This window comes from Zootoca vivipara, chromosome 8 (genome assembly GCF_965207765.1).
Source record: "Zootoca vivipara chromosome 8, rZooViv2.hap1.1, whole genome shotgun sequence".
NCBI lineage: Eukaryota > Metazoa > Chordata > Lepidosauria > Squamata > Lacertidae > Zootoca > Zootoca vivipara.
This window is the reverse complement of record NC_142591.1, coordinates 55,479,028-55,499,118: the sequence shown is the minus strand read 5'-3', so window position 1 is coordinate 55,499,118 and position 20,091 is coordinate 55,479,028. Positions and strand designations below refer to the sequence as shown.

General features: G+C 42.2%; 1 protein-coding gene across 1 annotated transcript in view; it reads left to right on the top strand.

Moving 5' to 3' along the window:
• Window positions 1-246: 246 nt before the first annotated feature.
• Window positions 247-20,091, top strand: part of SLCO5A1 (solute carrier organic anion transporter family member 5A1) — a 48,878-nt gene continuing 29,033 nt past the window's right edge. The window contains exons 1-2 of the mRNA XM_035125698.3: window positions 247-662; window positions 2,323-3,786. Coding sequence (XP_034981589.1) covers window positions 2,820-3,786 — 967 coding nt within the window. The 5' untranslated portion in view covers window positions 247-662; window positions 2,323-2,819. The remainder of the gene's footprint in view (window positions 663-2,322; window positions 3,787-20,091) is intronic.

The following is a 20,091-nucleotide window of genomic DNA, read 5'->3' as shown; positions in this document are numbered from 1 at the left end:
CCCCTACTAACTGTAAAACAGAACCGCTCTACCCTTAGCGAGTTTACTTTGAAGGGACTCCCGCAACATTCAACGGGTTTCCCCCTTAGCGTGCATATAGGACTGCATTATGGGATGGATTTTTTATTTTACTATCCCTGGAACAAGCCCACTTGTTCTGGGGGGGATTTCGGCTCCGAGGAGAATGCTGGTGTGTCGTGTGTGCTCGCCATGGAATCTTCTATAGGGAGGGCTCTCTCTTCTTTTGCCCCTTCCGGCGGGAGTTCCTCTCAGCGGCGGTTCTTCGCCAGCCCCGCCGCGGCTCCCTCTCTCGACTCCAGGGAAGCCAATCTGCGTCCCTCTTGGAAAGGCAGGAGCAGGTGGATCGACACAGCCGCTGGGAGACGTTTCTCCTGACAAAGGAGAGGGGAGGGGACGGAGTGCGCCTGCGCGCTCCATGCGGCCTCGCTCCTAGAGACGGCGGGGGGGGGGGGAGGAAACTCCGCATTGAGTGTCAGGCCGGGTGAGGAAGCGAGTTCAAGGGGAGACACTCGGGAGTTGCTACCTACAGGCAGGAGCCACCCAGCTAGAGCCGGGGCTGCTGGCTTTCTGCCCTTCCTCTCCCGCCTCCCCCCCCACCGCTTTCCCTCCCGGCTTCCCACGGATACGAGCCAGCGAGCTGTGTGAGTAATAGGCTATTTCTTCATCTCGGAAGGGTGCTGTTGGATGGCTGGGAGGAATGTCTTGCATTATAATCCCTTCGCGCTTCTCTCTTCCCCACCACCCCACTTGATTTCCCACCCTTCCCCTGTTCCTTCGCGGGTTCCCTTTAACTTCTTCCAGATCTGCCTTCCCTATTACCGGTAGCTTCCTCAAGGCTTAAAGTTTTGGAGTCGGCGTTGCACGGAGCGAGCCCACACAGCTGGAAAGGAGACAAAAGCGGGCGGGAGAGGCTGGGGGTTGACACAGAGGCTTCTTTTCCACCTGGGCACCACCACTAAGTGACCAGCTTTGTTTCCGTAGGGGAATCTCTGAACTCGGTCCACAAGGATGGGCTAATAGTATGGGGTGTAGTAGGGAGAACTTGTGGAAATAGGAAGTCATCTAAGGTGACAGTCCTATGCACGTTTAACTGCCAATGAACTCAGCGGGACTTGCTTCAGGGGGTGCGGGTTTAGAATTGGTCTGAAAGTCCTGGAGTTTCAGAGATTAAAATATGTTACAGACAGGCTGGCATGTGCAAACTGGTTTCTAGCTCTTTGGGAAGGCAGTGTGCATGCCGCGTGCATGGAACTTATTGTGCAGGCTGCTGCATGGCAGCGGCAGCTGTCTAGTTAAACTGATTCCCTAAGCCTTCCCCTGCCTTTTAATTTTGATACCCCCCCCCCCAGTATGTAGCGATGCCCTTATATTTTAGCACAAAGCCCAGGCAAACGCTCACAAAGCCAAGTACGGAGCTTTATAAATGTTACTCTTCCAGATGGAGATGCAGATGGGCACTTTTTTCTGGCCAAACACACGGATGCATGTGGATGTGTGGATCATTCTGTGCCCCAAGACTGCCTGTGTGAGGGTGTTTTGAGCATGAAGATATGTGCATGAAATTGCACTTGCTTGCCATTACTGTGTACAAGTGACATACAAATAATGTTTGTCTTGTATGTTGATACTGGAATGGCACATGTCTGTCAGATATGTATTGAGATTTTCTTTATTTCCTGTGCCTATTTCCCCACCTTGTCTTTCCAAGAGCCTCCTGTGAAACTCCAGTCTTTGTTATCAGGAGCCCAAGGAAGCAAAATGGATGAGGTGCAGACAGCCTTTGATGCCTTGCTATTTGTAATTGAATATTTATTCCAGCATATTTATTTTTAGCCACAAAAATATAGGAGTTAGTATATTGACATTTGCTATTGCATTGGAGTAAATAAAAGGGGCTATAGTGTCTGCATAAGGACACATGTGTTATGCATGTGATTCTTTTATAAATATCTCTTTTTACAAAGGGTAGACTGGTGAGGTGGGGAAAGAAATTGCTGAAATGAACCTGATTTTGCGTTCATATATTTTTGAGCTATAACCACTTCTCATTTATTAAAATGAATGTCCTATTGACAGGCTGTTACTGCTTCTGATTGTGGTGGAGGGCAAGAAGATTCCAGCCATCCTGCTTTTATTGTTCAGTGGAGAGTGCCTGATAATAGAGATTGCTGTGTCCTTTTCTAGCCCCAGGGAACAGCAGCTGGGAACTACTGCTGGGTGAAGCAGGACAAAAGCAGCATACTGACCTTCTTTACTTGATCTCTCTCTCCCTCTCCCTCTCTCTCTCCCTCTGCCTTACAGATTGGCAGATTTACCACCAGGAGTCTTTAAACTGGAGACAGGGAGAGGACATCCTTCAAATCCATATCCTGGTGGCCGATGATGCAGGCATTCAAGGACTCTTTCCCAGAGCTGCTAGGCTTCTCTAAGAGCTCTGGCACTTCTTCGCTGCTAAACGTGTCCAATTAATCCACGTGGGAATGTGCTTGCAGAGGGGGAGAGGCCCAGTCCGATCTGTTTATAGCTCAGCTGCTGGCAGGGGGGAGCAGGTCCTTAAGCAGTACTAAGAAGGATGGAGCCACAAAAGAATCTGCTGGGCACGTGCTCTCATGCACTGATTTGACAGTGTTGGACTGTAGACTCCCTTATTCCAGAGTGGCTGTGGCTGTGGCTGATGTTGAAAGCCACTGTGCATGCTTGTGTGCTCATGGGATGAAAAGACAGCATTGATTTTCAACAAGATTATGCATCTGATTGGAAAGTGGTAACTCTCAGTCCAAACTGGGCTTGTGATCAGCATGCTTTTGTCAGGGATAACAAAGCAGCAGAAGCACCAGCGCCCATATTCTCTTGGGGGACAGCAGCCAGAAAAGCCAGATGAGAGCTTCAGGTCCAAGAGCTTGCCGGTTCTGAATGGATCTGTTCCACCGATTAACACCTCACAAACTGCTCTCATTACAGCCAAAAGGAACTTACAGAGCTTCCAGGGGGGTTCTGATCAGAGATGTGGCCTTGACCCTGACACATTAGCACATCGCAGCAATGTTGCTGCTGCTGCTACTGCTTCTTCCAGGACTATGTTCTCTTTTACAGCTTCCAGCTTTTCAAGAATTGGGAGTTATGCTGAAAAAACAGGATGCGATAACTCTGCCAGCATTAGTAAAGGGGTTTCACCAGCTTCTACGCTGCTGGCAATCCCAGGTAGAAAATTTCTCAATGTAGTATTGATAGATTCTAGGTTCTTCTTGGTGTGCATGTGCTTACTGACTTTCATCCAGTCCCTTATGGTCTCTGGCTATTTGAGCAGTGTTATCACCACCATTGAAAGGAGGTACAGTCTGAAAAGTTCTGAATCTGGGCTGCTGGTCAGCTGTTTTGATATTGGCAGCCTGGTGGTAGTGGTTTTCATCAGTTACTTTGGGGGACGAGGACGAAGGCCTCTGTGGCTTGCTGTCGGTGGATTATTTATTGCACTTGGGGCTGCCATGTTTTCTTTACCTCATTTCATCTCTCCACCATATCAGATCCAGGAATTGAACTCTTCTGTCTCTAATGACGGCTTGTGTATGACTGGCAATAACTCCAAAGACCATGCGGAGTCGCCAGAGTGTTTCAGGGATTCAGGTGGAAAAGACCACTCACTCTATGTAGCTTTATTTATTTGTGCCCAAATTCTCATTGGCATGGGCTCCACACCCATCTACACCTTGGGACCAACCTACTTGGATGACAATGTCAAGAAAGAAAACTCATCACTCTACTTAGGTAAGATGGCTGTGTGTAAAAACAGATGTGCATTGAAGGCGATCACCTCCCACATAAAAAAGCCCCAGAAGACAGTCAGCAGCGGTATTGGCTCTACATTTAAATTCACTAGCATTTATGTAGTGTAAATGTTGCATTTAATGTTCCATAAGAACTCAGACTTTGGCAGCTGTTACCAGCTCTTCTGAGAACTTTGCTTCATTGGCTCACGGTTTGTATTTTCATCCACAATGAATTACTTTTTCAAGTAGTGATTGGGAAAGATTTAATTAGGTACTTGATTTTTCAGTTGAAATCTGAGGTATGTGAACATGCTTCATTTTCAGTGGGTTGGTTGGCTAGCACTCATCTGTCTTGGAAGACAATGGAAGAGTGTGCCTTTGGGGGTGAAGCCAAACCATTGGAGAGTTAAAGCACCTGCTGTGACTGTAGAGACCGATACGTGAGAGACATGCTTTGTTGCAGCTGGGCAGATGAAGGTGTCGGGTTGTGCTGATGCAGATGCACCAATGGTGTTTCTTATTTATATGTGATTTTTTAAAATACAGGTCCAGATTCAACAAATGTAGCACACTAGTGGAAGCCAGTGTAAGGCTCCCATTAGCACACCAGGGCTTTTCCTTTCTGCCTCCCCCAAAGCCATTCTGGAAGGTCAGTAGACCCCCCCCCCAGAACAGCACACAAGGGAATATAGGGGGAATTGTTCCATCTGCCAAGCAGAAATGTTTGCACTGCTGGATCGACTAGAAGACAGTAGCCTTGAATTATTCCCTCAGTGACCAGGTTGTTACGGGTTCTTGAGTTTTGCTTTTGATAATGCCTGATAAATAGTTCAATCCACTCAGGTCAGTTTTTTCCAACCTTCAGTCCCCAGATGTACCGTATTTTTCCATCTATAAGACGCCCCTATGTATAAGACGCCCCCTATTTTGGGGGACTAATATTTAAGAAAATGGGGAGAGATGTATCCGTGTATAAGATGCCCCCTAATTTTTGACATTTTAAAGGAAAATAACCTAGTCTTATACACGGAAAATACGGTATTTAGATTCCCACACCCATCATTCTCAGCCATCTTAGCCGATGGTCAGGGATGATGGGAGTTGTAGTCCAACACTATCTAGGGACCCAACACCCATAGGAATGATGTTGGGGCCCAGGATACCAAAGATTATTGAAGCAATGATGATGAAGTCCCATTATACAGTATATACCAATTTCCAGCAGAAACAAGGGTGCCTCAGTGCCATCAGCTCAGAGAGCTGAAAATGGCTGGAGGTTACACAATCTAGTTATTCTATGCATACTTGACATTATGCCTACTTACCTCAGCCAGCATTTCACCAAAAATAGACCTTTGGCTGTGTAATGACCTGTAATGATACAGATGTAATTCCTAGGAAAAGTTAATAAGATACTTAAATTTCAAAAACCCATTTTTCGTCTGAAAATCAGATTGTATCAGCAACATTTAAAGGCTGACACAAGGCTGAAATTCACCCTCCAAACTGAAAACTAAATCAGAGATCAAATGTTGAAATTTAGATTTTACGACTTGGTTTTTTTTTATATCTTAATGCAGTTTTTTTCTTCTTAAAATTAGGGAGTTGATTATTTCTCCTTGTACCTTGGTCTACTTTGAATTCAATTAAGTATGCATGGTGGATTATATCAGTGAAATCATTTACAATTACCTAAAACTACAATTTAGTTGTCTGTTTTTAACAGTACCACTTGGGTACTAATGTATGCATGGGCAAAATATCTGCATGCTAAACCACAAAACTTTCTTACTCTTTGTCATACTGGCTCCTACAGACTGTGCTTGTAATAGCTCACTCTACAACAAGTAACTGATTTTAGTACAAGCTGATGCTTCCAGGTTCTTCTGCTTAGTCTGATTAGAGTTCACTTTTCTGTAAGTTATAAAGTCAGTTCAAAAATACTGGCAGCAGTTCAGTCTTTTCCATGTTACAGCTAGGTTCCCTAATTCTTTTGCTTATTTTCAAAAAATATCATTGGTGAAGGTGGTATGCCTTCATATATTTTAAAAAAGCTTAAGAAAGCAAATTGTTTTATGTAATTTTAAAGAGAGCAGAAATTCTTAAAGAGATTGGTAATGCATGCATATTACAATTTTTCTAAAAAATTATGGTTGCACCATATAAATGAAAAAATGCTCTGTCCAAAGCACCATACGGTTTCCTTGAAAACAAGAAATTTGTCGCTGTGATCCAGGGTGTCCAGATGCAACAGAAGAAATAAATGCACAGAAGAGAAAAATTCAGCAGGTGTAGTTGGACATGCAAGCTGCACCTACTGAAATCCCCTCTGCTGCATAGCAAAGATTCAGAAGCCCTGTACTCTTTTGCACCAGGACACCCTTCTGTGACCTGCACTCATAAAACACTCAGAATTGAGTGCTCTACCAAGGACAGCCATTTGAAGATGCAGCTGGTACAGATTGCTGCAACCTATCTTCTTCCAGATGGAACTAATAGCAAGTAAAGCCAGCACTGCAGCAATAGCACTAATCTTCAAGCCCAGATCAAATACATTGTTTGCAATTGATTATTTTTATGGAAAGGCAGGGTAGAAAAATAAATAAACCAGTCTTAACCTTATGAAGCCTTCCACAGACTTGAGAACTGCAACTGTATCAGCAAGTTCTCTTCCCTCCACTCCAATGAATCTACAGTACTTCCTTTCTCGTTTGGAGGAAGCATTGCTCAAAGCTCTGTGTTTTTTTTCATCACTAGGCAGTTGATTCAGCATGGTAGAATGTGGCCCATGCCGAAGTGTGTGTCCTAAGTACACTTTTCCAATGGATTTTCAAAACGAATAGAAGGTTTGTTTATTCCATCCGGTTTCTTAGAGGATTTCAGCATATTTGTTTCTTTTATTGCAATGCTGCTCATCAGTAAAAGCATTTTAGAATAGCAATATAAAAACATTAACATTTAATAGAAATAATCAAGAAAATAACAGATCAAAAAGCACTGTTTTCATCAAGTTTAGAAATCCACCCAACTTGGGGAAATAAAAAAGATAATTTACATTAGTGTGAATGCCAGGCAACCCCCTCTCTCCCCCCCTGTCTGTGTGTGTGTGTGTGTGACAGAGAGAAGAGATTTTCTTAAGCAGAATACAGTACCACAACAGAGAAGCCCTTCTCTAGTTATCTCCTGCCTCATTACATGGAAGAGGGCCTCAAAAGAAGATCTCTGTGCATGGGCAAGTTGGTGTGGGAGAAGATGGCTACCCAGACATTCAGGTTCTAAGCTGGGTAGGACTTTATGTACCAGCAATCTGAATTATGCTTAGAAATTGATTTGGTAAGCACTGGTGAGATGTATTTCCAATGACCAGTCCTGGTTCGTGGCTGCATTTTGAGCTACCTGAAATTTGTGACCAGTTTTTAAAGGCAGCCTGCACTGAAGTAGTCTAGTCCAAAATTTACCACAGCCTGGACAGCCATGATAAAATTGCCTCTAAGAGGGCTTGCAGCTGATGTACCTGCCTTAGCTAGTGAAAGGGTGCTCTGTGTGCCACTGAAACTACGGTATATTGGCTTCCAGCAACCAGGCTGGATCAATGAGCACCCCCAGACTGTGAGCCTCATTCTCAAGCAGAAATGCATTGCCCTTCAGAACAGGTTGAGTATCACCTCCCTGGACAGAGAAATCACCTATTATAAAGTACCTCCATTTTGTCAGTACTGATCTTCATTCGCTTGGCCTATATCCAGTCCATTACTGATTCCAAGCATTGATTCAGCACTTTAATTGCCTCACCTGAATCAGATGTAACAGAATGGTCGAAAGGAATGGTAGAACTGAATTTAATATGTGTATTGATGATACAAAACTGGAAATCAGTGGGTGTTCTCATTCAGTGGTTTCATGTAGCTATTAAAAATCCTAAGGGACAAGGTGGAATCCTATTGGAGTCTCTCAGTTCCACCTTCTGGAATTGGCTTTTTGCATATGAGTGGGAATGCCATGCTTCTAGCTCCAAGTCCGGAGAGCCTGGCTACAAAAACAAACCATCCACCTGGATGAACAGTGCAGTTTCTATGCAGAAACTGAGCCTAAAACCAGACTGAAATGGATCCAGATAGTGCTCTGGTTCACATAGAATATTAAGCCAACATTTGGCTTATTGTGAACAAGGAAGCATGCTGGTGCACATCTGGAAAATCGTGACCGCTTTGCTCCTTGCTGCTGCTGTGCTACTGAGAACTGAGCCATAGTTTGGTTTAGCATTACATACTAATCCAGGTTTGTGGTTTGTCTTGCTCTAAATGATGACCTATAACCTAGGTTTGATCTTGGCTGGCCACTCGTGGTTTGTTTGAAATTACTTGTTAAATGAGATTTTGTGTGGCAATGTAAAAAAGTGGGACGGGGGGGGGGGAAGGTCACTTGGCTGCTAGCAATATGGCTGCTAGACAGACTTGAAAGGAAACCCACCGAGGCTATCAGTGCAACCCTAACCATATCCAGGGCTGAAACTAGGCTTTCTGTCACCTTGTTCAAAGACCCAGTTTGGTCGCCCACCCCCCAGATATGTGTATGCATGCGTGCACACACACACAAACACACACACCTTTATTCGTAAAGGACAAAAAATAGACAGTATCATTCACTTCTTCGTCTTTCTCTCCAGCTGAAGCCTAGGCATGCTGGGAGCCTCAATGGCACCCCTCTAGAGGCTTCACCCAGGGCAGAAACCCTGGAAGATCCTCCCTAGATACACCTCTGCCATATCTACTAAAAAAGGAAGTCATTTTGAATTAAGTGGGACTTATTTCCAAATAAGTGCAGTTATGATTGCAGCCTGAGTCAACTTTTAGTCCAGTGGTTTGGTGGCCATACAGAATCATATGTGATTGAGGCTGCATGTGATTGCAGTGCTTTTTGGAGCCAGAAGATCTGGTGCTGGTGTTTCATCCAGGGCTGTCCTAAGTATATTTGGCGCTGTGGTGCGACGGATCCCTCCGGCACCCCCGCCCCGTTTCCCAGCGCGGCGGGCGGGTGGAGCTGCACGGGCGGGTGCCGTGCACAGCGTGACTACCAGGGGTGCAGCTCTGCGGCGGGTGGGTGGGCGCACCCAAACCATAGGGCCGGCCCTGGTTTCATCATGTGACCTGAAAAACTCATTTGAGAAGCAGATTAACACCTTCCTATAGCTATCAGTCGGCAGAAATGTACTTTTGAAATTGAATTGGCTTGGCTTGAGTTCACAAAGTTGAAAAAGCATAGTGTAAAACTGTTCACAAGAGATGCTACACCTAGAGAACCAAGCCCATCCCCTTTTTTCCTCCTCTGGGGGAGGATGCAAGGAAAGGTGATCATCCAGTCAGCCACATGAGCATTTCCCTAGTATCCAATAAAGATCAGATTAAAATAAAATAATGCACAACTTCTGAAACATTGCTACTTCTATTAGCTTTATCTCAGGCACTGAAATCCAGCTTAATAAAAAAAAAAGTATTTCTGTGTTTCTCAGAGGAATTGAGTTTGGTAACTCTCCAGATAAAAGGAATTCCAGCTCTTTGTGGCAGTGTAAGATCTAGAAATGTCACTATTTGGAGAGTGTAAGGCCTGAAATCCATATCTGTAAAATTCAGTGCTTGGAATATGTATATGATTAATCTTTAGGGCCTTGAAATTTCATAATTAAGGACTAGGATTTGTTATCCCTTCTCTTCCCTCCAACCTTCCTCATACTTGAAAAGCACCTCTATATGGCAGATTGATTTCAACAGGCCTCAGTTGAAAGCTGCTCAGGCAGTTGGAACGTGAGAATAATCTCTGCTCTAAATGGATTAGTCAAATGAGCAGAGGGCAGGTGAGGCAGCCAAGGGCACATGATAAATGGCATTCATCACGTGGCTGTGCTGTTCAGTCACATAGATGTTCCCTTATCTTATATGCCAAGCTGCCTTATTTTTCAAGATGTTAAGAGGTTAGTGGTATCGGTAGGGGTCCCATCCTCTAACATACATGTGCGAGGGCAAGGCTATGGGACTTGCATGACCAAAGTTAAGATGCAAGTCAGAAATACCCTCAAAAGTTTGTGTGCCTCTACTTGTAGGCAGAAAGGAATAGACTTCCTGGCTGATTAAAAAATAAAAATATAACTCAGTTTTTGAATGGGGAGCACAGAGTTTTTGCAATGTATTTCTAGTGAAGACTTCTGCATTTTGTACTTAAATCACAGAATATAAACTTATTTCTCAGTCTTTTAGACCATTTCCCCAGAACTTCACAACTCCTTTTCTTTGAAAAAACATGCTTTGATACATAGTCACTTGAAAGTTGGTCTTTCCAATTGCTTTAAGAGCTTCCTGTTACTACTTTGTTCTCTCCAATTGCTTTAAGAGGTGCCTGTTACTACACAGTAGTAATCCTGATTTTACAAAACTCACCTTATATAGATGTGGGAGCTATTTTATTTATTTTCCATGTTAATCCAGCTCAGTGGGTTGAGTGGCAATGTCATATCCTCTTAAGTGCAGGCATGCAAGCTCAGGCGGGACAGCTGTTTTGACATTCCTGACTGGGTGTCTTGCTCTTAGAAAGTGCATTTGATGCTTATACATAATCTCTTGGCTGTCTGCATCCCAGTCCATCTGTCAGGATGGCGCTGTGCCAATTTACAAGGTAAAGTGTCTTTTTTAGTCAGGCTAAGGTGCCAAGCAATTATACATTTAGCAAGATAAGCCTGCAAAGTCCTGTGGTTTTTGCATCTCTTTTTCTCCTCTCTCTCTTCCCCTGCAGTGGGCTTCCTTGTGGATTGCAAAGACCGTGAATGAGTCAATCCCCTTATTGCTTGACACAGTAGCAATTTTTAAAATGCCCCGATATAAGTAGCATTAGTGAGAGAGGCGATGCTTTGGACTTTATTTACAGAAAAGAATGGCACAATTTAAAATCTCAGAACTTCAATCCCTGATAAATAACGTAATGTCTGATGCATAGTACTTGTTCGCAATCAGTTCTGACTACTTCAGTGAACTCTGATCACAGAGATAAGATCTGTATCTTCGATATGGATATTGTTCCATTAGTGGAGATTCAGAGAATTGTTTAAAATCACATGATACAGTTGTGCTGGTGGTGATAAGCAAGTCTAGCTCTGTTAAACTGTCTGGATGAGAGGCTGACTGAGGACCATATATGAGTCACAACAATAGAGTATACATGTAATAAATAAGAAAGATGTACCAATATTTCTCATTCTGATTGTAAGCCTTGTAGTGTCAAATGTGCACTGAGTGCAGTGTGTCTATTCTGCAGTTTAGAAGGAGATACCAAACCCTATCATAAACGTGATGAGCATTAGGTAGTTGGATCTGCAAGGCCACAATTAAGCTGCAGAAATAGCCCACAACCCTTTCCCTTTCCCCTCTCCACTATTCTTCTGGCTCCTCTTTTACACCCCTACCCCTGCAGAATTTTATTTTCCTCAATAGGAATTGCTATTGAGAAAGTAAATGATTCCCTTGGACTATTATTTGGGCAGGAAGTAAACTTACATCCTCTCTCCAATGACCACAGGCATGGATAATCAAGCCAACCTCTCTCTATCCAGCCTCTTGTTTGGTTCTGTTTTTTGATTATGCAAAGGTGTGGCAGAACATTGGAAACTAAGTAGCTCACTTTTACTGTTTTGAGTTGCCTTTTAGGCCCATTAAGTAGAAATGTGGAGGATAAATGCATACAAACACATAAATGAAATTACTCCCACTTTTTTGATGGGACTTAGGAGGAGTTAGGAACTTCCTCAAGCCATTAATTGTTGAAGTTGGCATTGAATTCAGGTTTCTCAGGTCAGAGAGACCAAAGTGCTCCAGTATTCCACAAATGACGCCTATGGGTTTTGTGTGTGCTTCTGAGTGAGAATAGATGTAGGCCAGAACTTTCAAACGGGTGTGGAGGACCAGGTGACTCCCTGCATCGTATAACTGGAGAGCTCCTCTGGGTTGTGCAGTGGGGCAACTGCACATGCACACACACTGCCTTTGTGTAGCCCATTTTGGGAGGTATTTGAATGATACTGCACTGAGGGACCTGAGGAAGCTTTAAAATGTTGGCAGTAGTACAGACAAGGACTGGCTAGCTTTTAATGGACATGTGCCCAGTACATAGCAGTTCAAGGCCATCAGCAATGTCATCTGGCCCTGTTGGCACCCTTATGAAAACAATAATTTTAGGGTTTGACAGTGATAAAAGGCAAGCAGGACATCTGAGAGGAAATAAGTATATTGGGAGCTTTTGGCCTCCAGTTCCAGCCTGACTGAAATAAACAGCAAAGTGGGAATGCATAGAATAAGATGATGAATTTTATTCCAAAATGGGGAAAACTACCTTTTTCATGTTGTATTTTTGCCTGCAGATAAAATATGCTCGCTTGGGGGAAGGGCTGGAACTCACTGGCAGAGCACATGGTCACAGGTTAAATCCTTGGTGTTTCCAAGTAGGGTTTAAAGAGACTCCTACGTGAAACCCTGGAGAGCCATTGCCAGTTTGTGTTGACAAAATAGTCTCTCTTGGTATGTTTTTATAATGGGGGAAGTACTCAGACATGTGGTTCCCTACTGGCAGTCTATAGCAATACAGAAGGGCTGTACCACGCATTGCTTCTGCCTGGTTGAGATGGATTGTCTAACTGGCTTAGCAAGAAGCGTGGTTATTTTAAGAAACTGATACTTGGTAACTGAGCTATGGGATATTAAAAAGGTAAAGGTAAAGGGGCCCCTGACCATCAGGTCCAGTCGTGTCCGACTCTGGGGTTGCGGCACTCATCTCGCTCTATAGGCCGAGGGAGCCGGCGTTTGTCCGCAGACAGCTTCTGGGTCATGTGGCCAGCATGACAAAGCTGCTTCCGGCGAACCAGAGCAGCACACAGAAACGCCGTTTACCTTCCCGCCGGAGCGGTCCCTATTTATCTACTTGCACTTTGATGTGCTTTCGAACTGCTAGGTGGGCAGGAGCTGGGACCAAGCAACGGGAGCTCGCCCCGTTGCAGGGATTTGAACCACCCTTTTAAACCACCCTTTAAAACCACCCTTTAAAAACTGAAACGGCATATTCATTTGCCTGCTAATCAAGTAAAGTATTTATATATTCCTTGGTGTGATACAGGATGGTTCAGTTGATTAGCCATTTGACGATATCTTTTTGACCAGCCAAATATTGGTTAAATATTTTCAAAGCATCAACTTTATTCAAGTAACATTTTTCTGTCAACATTTTTGTTGTTGGAACAAATATACGTTAATCATCAACAACTCTGATATGTGACTTTCAGAAACGAGTCAGTTAACTGTTATGAAATGATAAAATTCATTTTAAAATTGTAATGAATCATAACTTTTTACAATGTTATGTAAGTAAATGTGAATGATTCACAGAAGAGTTCTTCTTTTTGACTTTTATCTTTGAATACTAAGGTGATTTTGTATAGAAAGAGATGTATACAGAAATTTTAAAAACAAGTCAGAACTGGAAGGTCCCATAAATTTTAGGATGCGTTATGTATCATGGTGGTGATGGTTAAAAAATAGTAGAACAGATTCCAAGTACAATGTACATTTTGATGTTTTAGCATCACTGATATGAAAATTATTATTTATTAAATTTGTATTCTGCCCTTCATCCAAACATCACAGGGCAGTTCACAACTTAAAAATACAAAATGTGAACACAGCATACATAATGTGACTGAAGGAACAGATGGTAGCAATGGTGTCACAGTCTGGTGTTCTATGTCAGCTGTCATCTATTGCATGATTTTCACTGATTTGTCTTATGCATGCTGCCAAGGTAATCCTCTCTGTGAGGCAAGCAGTAACAGAGCACAAATAAGTGCTAAGAGTTCAGAGTTGTTGTTGTTTTAATGGAAATGTTACATATTTACTTTAAAGTATTTCTGCTGCTTCAAAATTGCTTCAAAATTAGAAAAGTCAAAATATGAAGTGCAACCTACTAATATAGAGCATAAATAAAAATACATATTAGAATACTTCATATTTTATACATCATCTGTGGCATTTTCTCTCACAGATTATCACTTCTTAAATTTAATAACTTATTCCTGTCTTCTTTAATGGGAGCTCTTCAAGTATCACTGCGTTTTTGTGTCTAATTATGGCTCATAATGTTCATGAGCTGAAGGCAATAGCTTTTGCAAAGCCCCCTTAGAATTTCAGTTCCAATGGCCTTATAGAAAACCAACACAGAGTCTTGTGGCACCTTATACTTTAAAGACTTACATTTGGGAAACTGTTTTGAAATGTGGGATAAAAATAATTTAAATAAGGATGTTTCCAGAAAATAATAATACAGTAATTGTTGTGGTTAATGTTAATGCTAGTACAAATTTTTGGCCGTTGATGATCTACTTCCTATGTGTCAACAAAAATAAGTTGCTGCTAACTCATGTCCTCAAGGAAAGGCAGAGAAGAAGCCTCAAGAATGATGCTTAATCATATTATACCAGTTTTGCATCAGCAGCAGTTTGGGGGGGGGGTCAGTTTAAAGTGCTAGTTCTACTCTTTAAAGTCCTATATGATTTGGGGTAGATTATTTGAAGAACTTCATACACGAGGGATGTGGGACCTGTGGTCCTCCAGAAATGGTTGGACTACAACTCCCTTCTGAAACATCTGACAACATCTGAAGGGCCACAGGTTCCCTATATCTAGCATACAACCACAAGGGTCTGCCTTTGGCCCCAATAAGTTTGCCTGAATAACATGCAAAATTTGCATGAATAACATGCAAATTGAGGTTTTGTACACCACTTACCCAAACAACTGTAATTAAGTGGCATACAAATTGTTGAAATAAAAATAGGTAAGTAAATAATTAAATAATAAAGCTCACATTTGCTTATGCAGGTCTGTAGCACCCCACTATTTCAAAATGTCGCTTCCAGATTCCTGACACAAGTAGTGGTGTAATCATTGGGAATTTCAGTGGACTTAAAAGTGTAATCCAAGGAACAATGAAGGAATATAAGAAGCTGTTCTTTGAGGCCCCTCAAAGAGGATGACTATAATTCTGTGATAGGAATAGCTTTGCAGGCCATTTTAATTAATAGACTGCTTTAGCGGTTGCTGAAGATATGTAAAAATGTACATTGAACAATTTTAAAGTGTGAATATAGAGGGGAAATATCTGGTTTCTTCTATCAGGCATGTAGCAGTACTTTGATCTCCTTTGTCATCCATTTATGTAAAAGAGAACATCAAAGTTAAAATAGAATTTTGCCTCTAACAATTTCTTCCGTTCAGCAGATGGTGACTTTAATTAACCCGATTCACCAAAAACAGAATGCAGCACGTTATGCATCTTTCCAGCTCAAAATATCTCAAAGGCATTTTGCAGAAGTAATGAGCAAAATATTGGCAATGCAGAGTTTGCAAATGTAGCAGACATAATTAGTTCAACAACATTTTACACAGACTTGTATATTTGAATCTGATGTTGTAAAAGGGTATGCCAGTCTAGCGTACCATGCATAAGCTGATCATGCTAAGAGTGTAAGTGATTGGTGAAGTAGAGATGAGCAATAAATAAGCCATAGACTTAGGCTCAGCTTTCATCTTCAATGGTAGCTGGAAGTAGTAGTTTGATTTTTAATAGGGGCATAGGAAGCTGCCTTATACCAAGTCAGACCATTGGTCAATCCAGCTAAGTACTATCTACTTACTGACAGTGGCTCTCCAGGTTTGCCTCAGTGTGAGAGAAGTTAATGGGTCTGAGAATACAGTCAGATGGAAACAATTCGTAGAAACCTGGTCCTTGATATATAAAAGGGATATCTAGGTGTTCAAAAATGTTTTAAATGGATTATATTCTTCATGTATGCGACCCCTGTATGTGGCCCAAATTGGCATATCCTGTAGTTTTCTTTTCCATCTAACCTCTTTGAATCGCATGGTTTCTCCTTTACTTCAGACAAGCACAACTTGATAGTATCTTTGAAGTATTAAATAACAACAGCAATACCAATTCCAGATGGACATCCTGCCCCATGAGTTGTTCAGGCTAGACCTGCTGGAAAGATGTTTCTTAGAGCTCTGCATACCGATAAGTCCCACTGTTCAGTGATGCTTGCTCCCTAGTAAGTCATTTTAGGATGACTGCCAAGGTATGATTAAGTGGTTGAGGATGCTTCTAAGTTTGATTTGTCTGTTTTTGGTAGCAATTACTGATACCTGGTGCAGTGGATGGTTTGTTTGGATCACTGGGAGGGCAAGCATGCTAGTGTCCATCTTCCCATCACAATGTACAATATTTATTTATTAGAATTTGATACTGCTCATCAGCAAACTCCTCTGGGCAGTTTACAAAAAGTATGAATTGATAAAATGCAAAATAATATCAAACCTCCATTAAAAACAATAGCAACACAACCAGTGTAAAACCATAAAAAGCAAAACCAACAGCAATGCTGCAGATAATCTCAGTTATTGAGCTGGGATACAAGCAGGCCAGAAGGCAGCTCCACATAGAGAGCATTGCAGTAATCAAGCCTATCTCCAGTACCTATCACAATCTTCTATTCAATTTTCTTTGGTCTTTAGCCTTAAGTGCTTACAACAAGCCTTCCTTGGCTGTACATATCTATAATATACCTTCTTAAATGCTTCATTCATTTGATAAAGGGGTCTGTTGCCCCAGGGGGTGATGGGGGTGGTCTGCCCCGGGTTCCACTTGGGGGGGGGTGCCACTTGGCGCCCCCACCCCCGCGACTCCCAAGCGAGCCTCCAGCCTCCCGGTAAAAAGTCCGTTCGGCGCACCGCACCGCGCCGAGCGGACTTTTTACCGGGAGGCTGGAGGCTCGGCTTGGGAGTCGCAGGGGTGGGGGTGCCAAGTGGCACCCTCCCCCCACCACGCTGATCAGGCTTTCTACCTGGAGTTTGTAGCTGGAGGCGCGCGAATTGGAGTTTCCGGGGCGGCGGCGATACCCCGCTACATAACATGCATGCGTAGTGGGATGCTGCGCAGGCGTCATTACGTGGCGGGGTATTGTGCCTCCAAAGCAGTGCACCTCCAGCTACGAACTCCAGGTAGATAGCCCGCTTAGCGCGGCGTGCCGCCGGGTGCATAGCAATTTGCCGCCCTGGGTGTCGCGGCAGCTCGCTACGCCCCTGTGTTGCCCGCAAGTGCTTATGCAATGAAAAATATTGTTCCTTGTTAAGGTCCCACGGGGCTTTTTGTTGTTTCTCTTTAGATTTTGCCTTGGGCTCAATAAATTACTTCACTTTCCCTCCCAGCTCCTGTCATTGCCTTTTTCTTAAAAAATGACTTGATGGCATTTGTTTTGTGGTCAGTTTATCAACTCCGATATGAAGATTTAGTTAAGGATCATAGCATGGATGGAGCTAGTGCTGTCAGTCATTGTTAAAATCACCAAATGTTAAAACAATTTCAAACAGATATTCATTGGCCTCTAATAACCCCAACCAGTGTAACCCCCTATAAGAAACACCAATAGAAACATTTTCTGAAATTATTTAAACCAGGATGTTCAAAGCACGAATCTATTTTTAAAATACGTTCACCTTCCTATCAGTGTAATTCAGTAAATGGAACTGCAGTTCTCAAAATACCTCTGTCCGCTCCTTAGAAATTCCAAGTAAATTTCATATGGCAAACAGCGATAAAAAAAATGGGAATGGAGGTTACTTTCTTCATACTTTGGCAAACTATTCTTGCAGCAAATAGAATTTTATGGTGAACATGATTAGAGGTATATATGGAGAACTTGCAGCTAGATTTTTTTGGGGGGTGTTTCTGCCTTCATACCATTAAAATTATCATTCACTTATCTTCCATGAATCCTGTGCTACATCCCACACCACTGTATTAGGCAAGTGAAGATTCATACCATTTTTAGTATATATCAACTGCTAGTGGGGTCCTGCTTTTGGCCGCTATGGGAACAGTCTGCTGGACTAGATGGGTCATTGGGTTGATGCAGCAGGTCATCTTACGTTCTTACTAGAGCTGACAGCCAGAGAGAAGACAAAGGGGAGAAGGAATCAAAGAGGCAAGAATGGATCCTGTGAACCAGTTCTTAGAACCAAACTAAACGTGATGCGAAATGCAATGGTGATGTATCTGATAACAGATCTTCAGTTTATTTTCTAATTAAAAAGGTAAAGGTAAAGGTCCAGTCGTATCCGACTCTGGGGTTGCGGCGCTCATCTCATTCTATAGGCCAAGGGAGCCAGCGTTTGTCCGCAGACAGCTTCCGGGGTCATGTGGCCAGCATGACAAAGCTGCTTCTGGCGAACCAGAGCAGTGCACGGAAACGCCGTTTACCTTCCCGCCGGAGCGGTACCTATTTATCTACTTGCACTTTGATGTGCTTTCGAACTGCTAGGTTGGGAGGAGCTGGGACCGAGCAACGAGAGCTCACCCTGTTGCAGGGATTCGAAGCGCCGACCTTCTGATCAGCAAGCCCTAGACTCTGTGGTTTAACCCACAGCGCCACCTGGGTCCCTCATTTTCTAATTAGTCCCACATTATGGCTATATCTCAGGAAACACAGATTGCAAATGCAGTTTTCAACTGGCTATACTTCTGTGACGCAGAATAATTTAATTTACTGCACTTAATTCATGCGAACCGAAAATTAAAAAAAGCATGTGACAAAATCTGATTTATTTCCAGAGGCAAAAACACTTTGTTAAAAATGTATAATTATAATTAATAAGAGAAATAGGACATTAGGGCTGTTAGATGGTTTCAAAGTATTCAGCTGAAAAATAAAATCATTATTGCTTTATTGAAAGCTCCCTGGAGCTTACTTGGTGACTTTAAATTATGTACATGTGCATATTTTTTACATTTATATTGACATTTTGGGAATGTTTATAGAAAATGTGTGGGGAAACTAGCAATGCTAGAGGGTCTTTAGCTTTTAATTGCTGTTGTAACATTTATTTTCCTTCATTATTCTGAATGAGATTAATTTTGGTTGAGAGGAAACACCACGACATATTATTGAAATCTTTTAGGAGCAAAGATTCTATACTATGCTGTTCTTAATTAATATTTAGAATAGTCCCAATGGTCCCTTCCAACATGTTACAGATGGAGATCTGGCCTAAGTGTCATACTGTCTTATGATACTAGATCTTAGGTCTGATTCATACATTTGACTACCTGTGCAGTGGTAGCTGCTTCCAATGCAACATCTTGAGCACAGCTCCATGTACTAAGTTATAAGCAACTCATCATGTAGCTTAAGGAGATTTTGATGATATCCTGAATAACGGAACGAACATGGTTGTCTTATCAAATTACTGTGAGCTGAGTATTAGGAAATATATTCTATAGTATTACTTAGTACTCTTGTTTTTGTTTGCTTCTTTGTTTAAGGACAGCTTACAAAGATGCCTTTTAAATTAACTATACATTGTTATCTAGAATGTGACATTGTTATTAGGGGATAATGATATTTAATTTATAAATATCAAAACATTTTTTCATAATGGACATGAGTATATTTGGTTGCAAAGAAAACTTTAAGAAAACCCTATTTTCTAGTTGGCTTAAAAAATAATTGGCCTTTAACAACACTTTTGAAATAACTACATATGAACAAGGTGTTTTGTACATAGACATTGTTGGCACATTTGGAACTCAGGAAGAGGCAGAATTCCTGTTCGCACATACACAGGCAGAAGTCATGCAGAATATGTGTAGAAAGTGAGAATAAGGACCATGAACACAGTCCATGCACCCTTCCTCTACATCAAGAATCCTTTTACATGAGCGTGCATTTGAATTACTTACAAAAATTATGTAACATTTTATCTATAGACTATTGTTATTCAACACCTAAAACCATAAGGTGCTATGCAAAAACTAAAAACAGACCTTGTCCACACGCCTACAATAGGAAAGTGAAGGAAAGAAAACAGTGAGTATCTCACACAAAAAGGAAAAGTAGCAGTGTTGGCTCATAAGAAAAAATACAAAATCTGTGTTAGGGATATATCTTTTAGTCCAACCAAAATTATCTTGTAACATTTTTGTTCGCTGATTATTGTTCTGACATGGATTTTAGATTGAATATCCATTAGTGGACATCTTGAGAAGTTTGTGGGGAGCAACAATAGGAGAGCAAAATAATATGAACTCTGCTATTTCTACCTTTGGCCTGATCAGTCAATGGCTTACTAAGACGAGGAACGTCTTGGTAGTGGCACCTCAACTAAGGAAAAGCCTTCTCGAAGAGGCTCCTGGTGCATCTTTATTATCTTTTCCAGGGCAA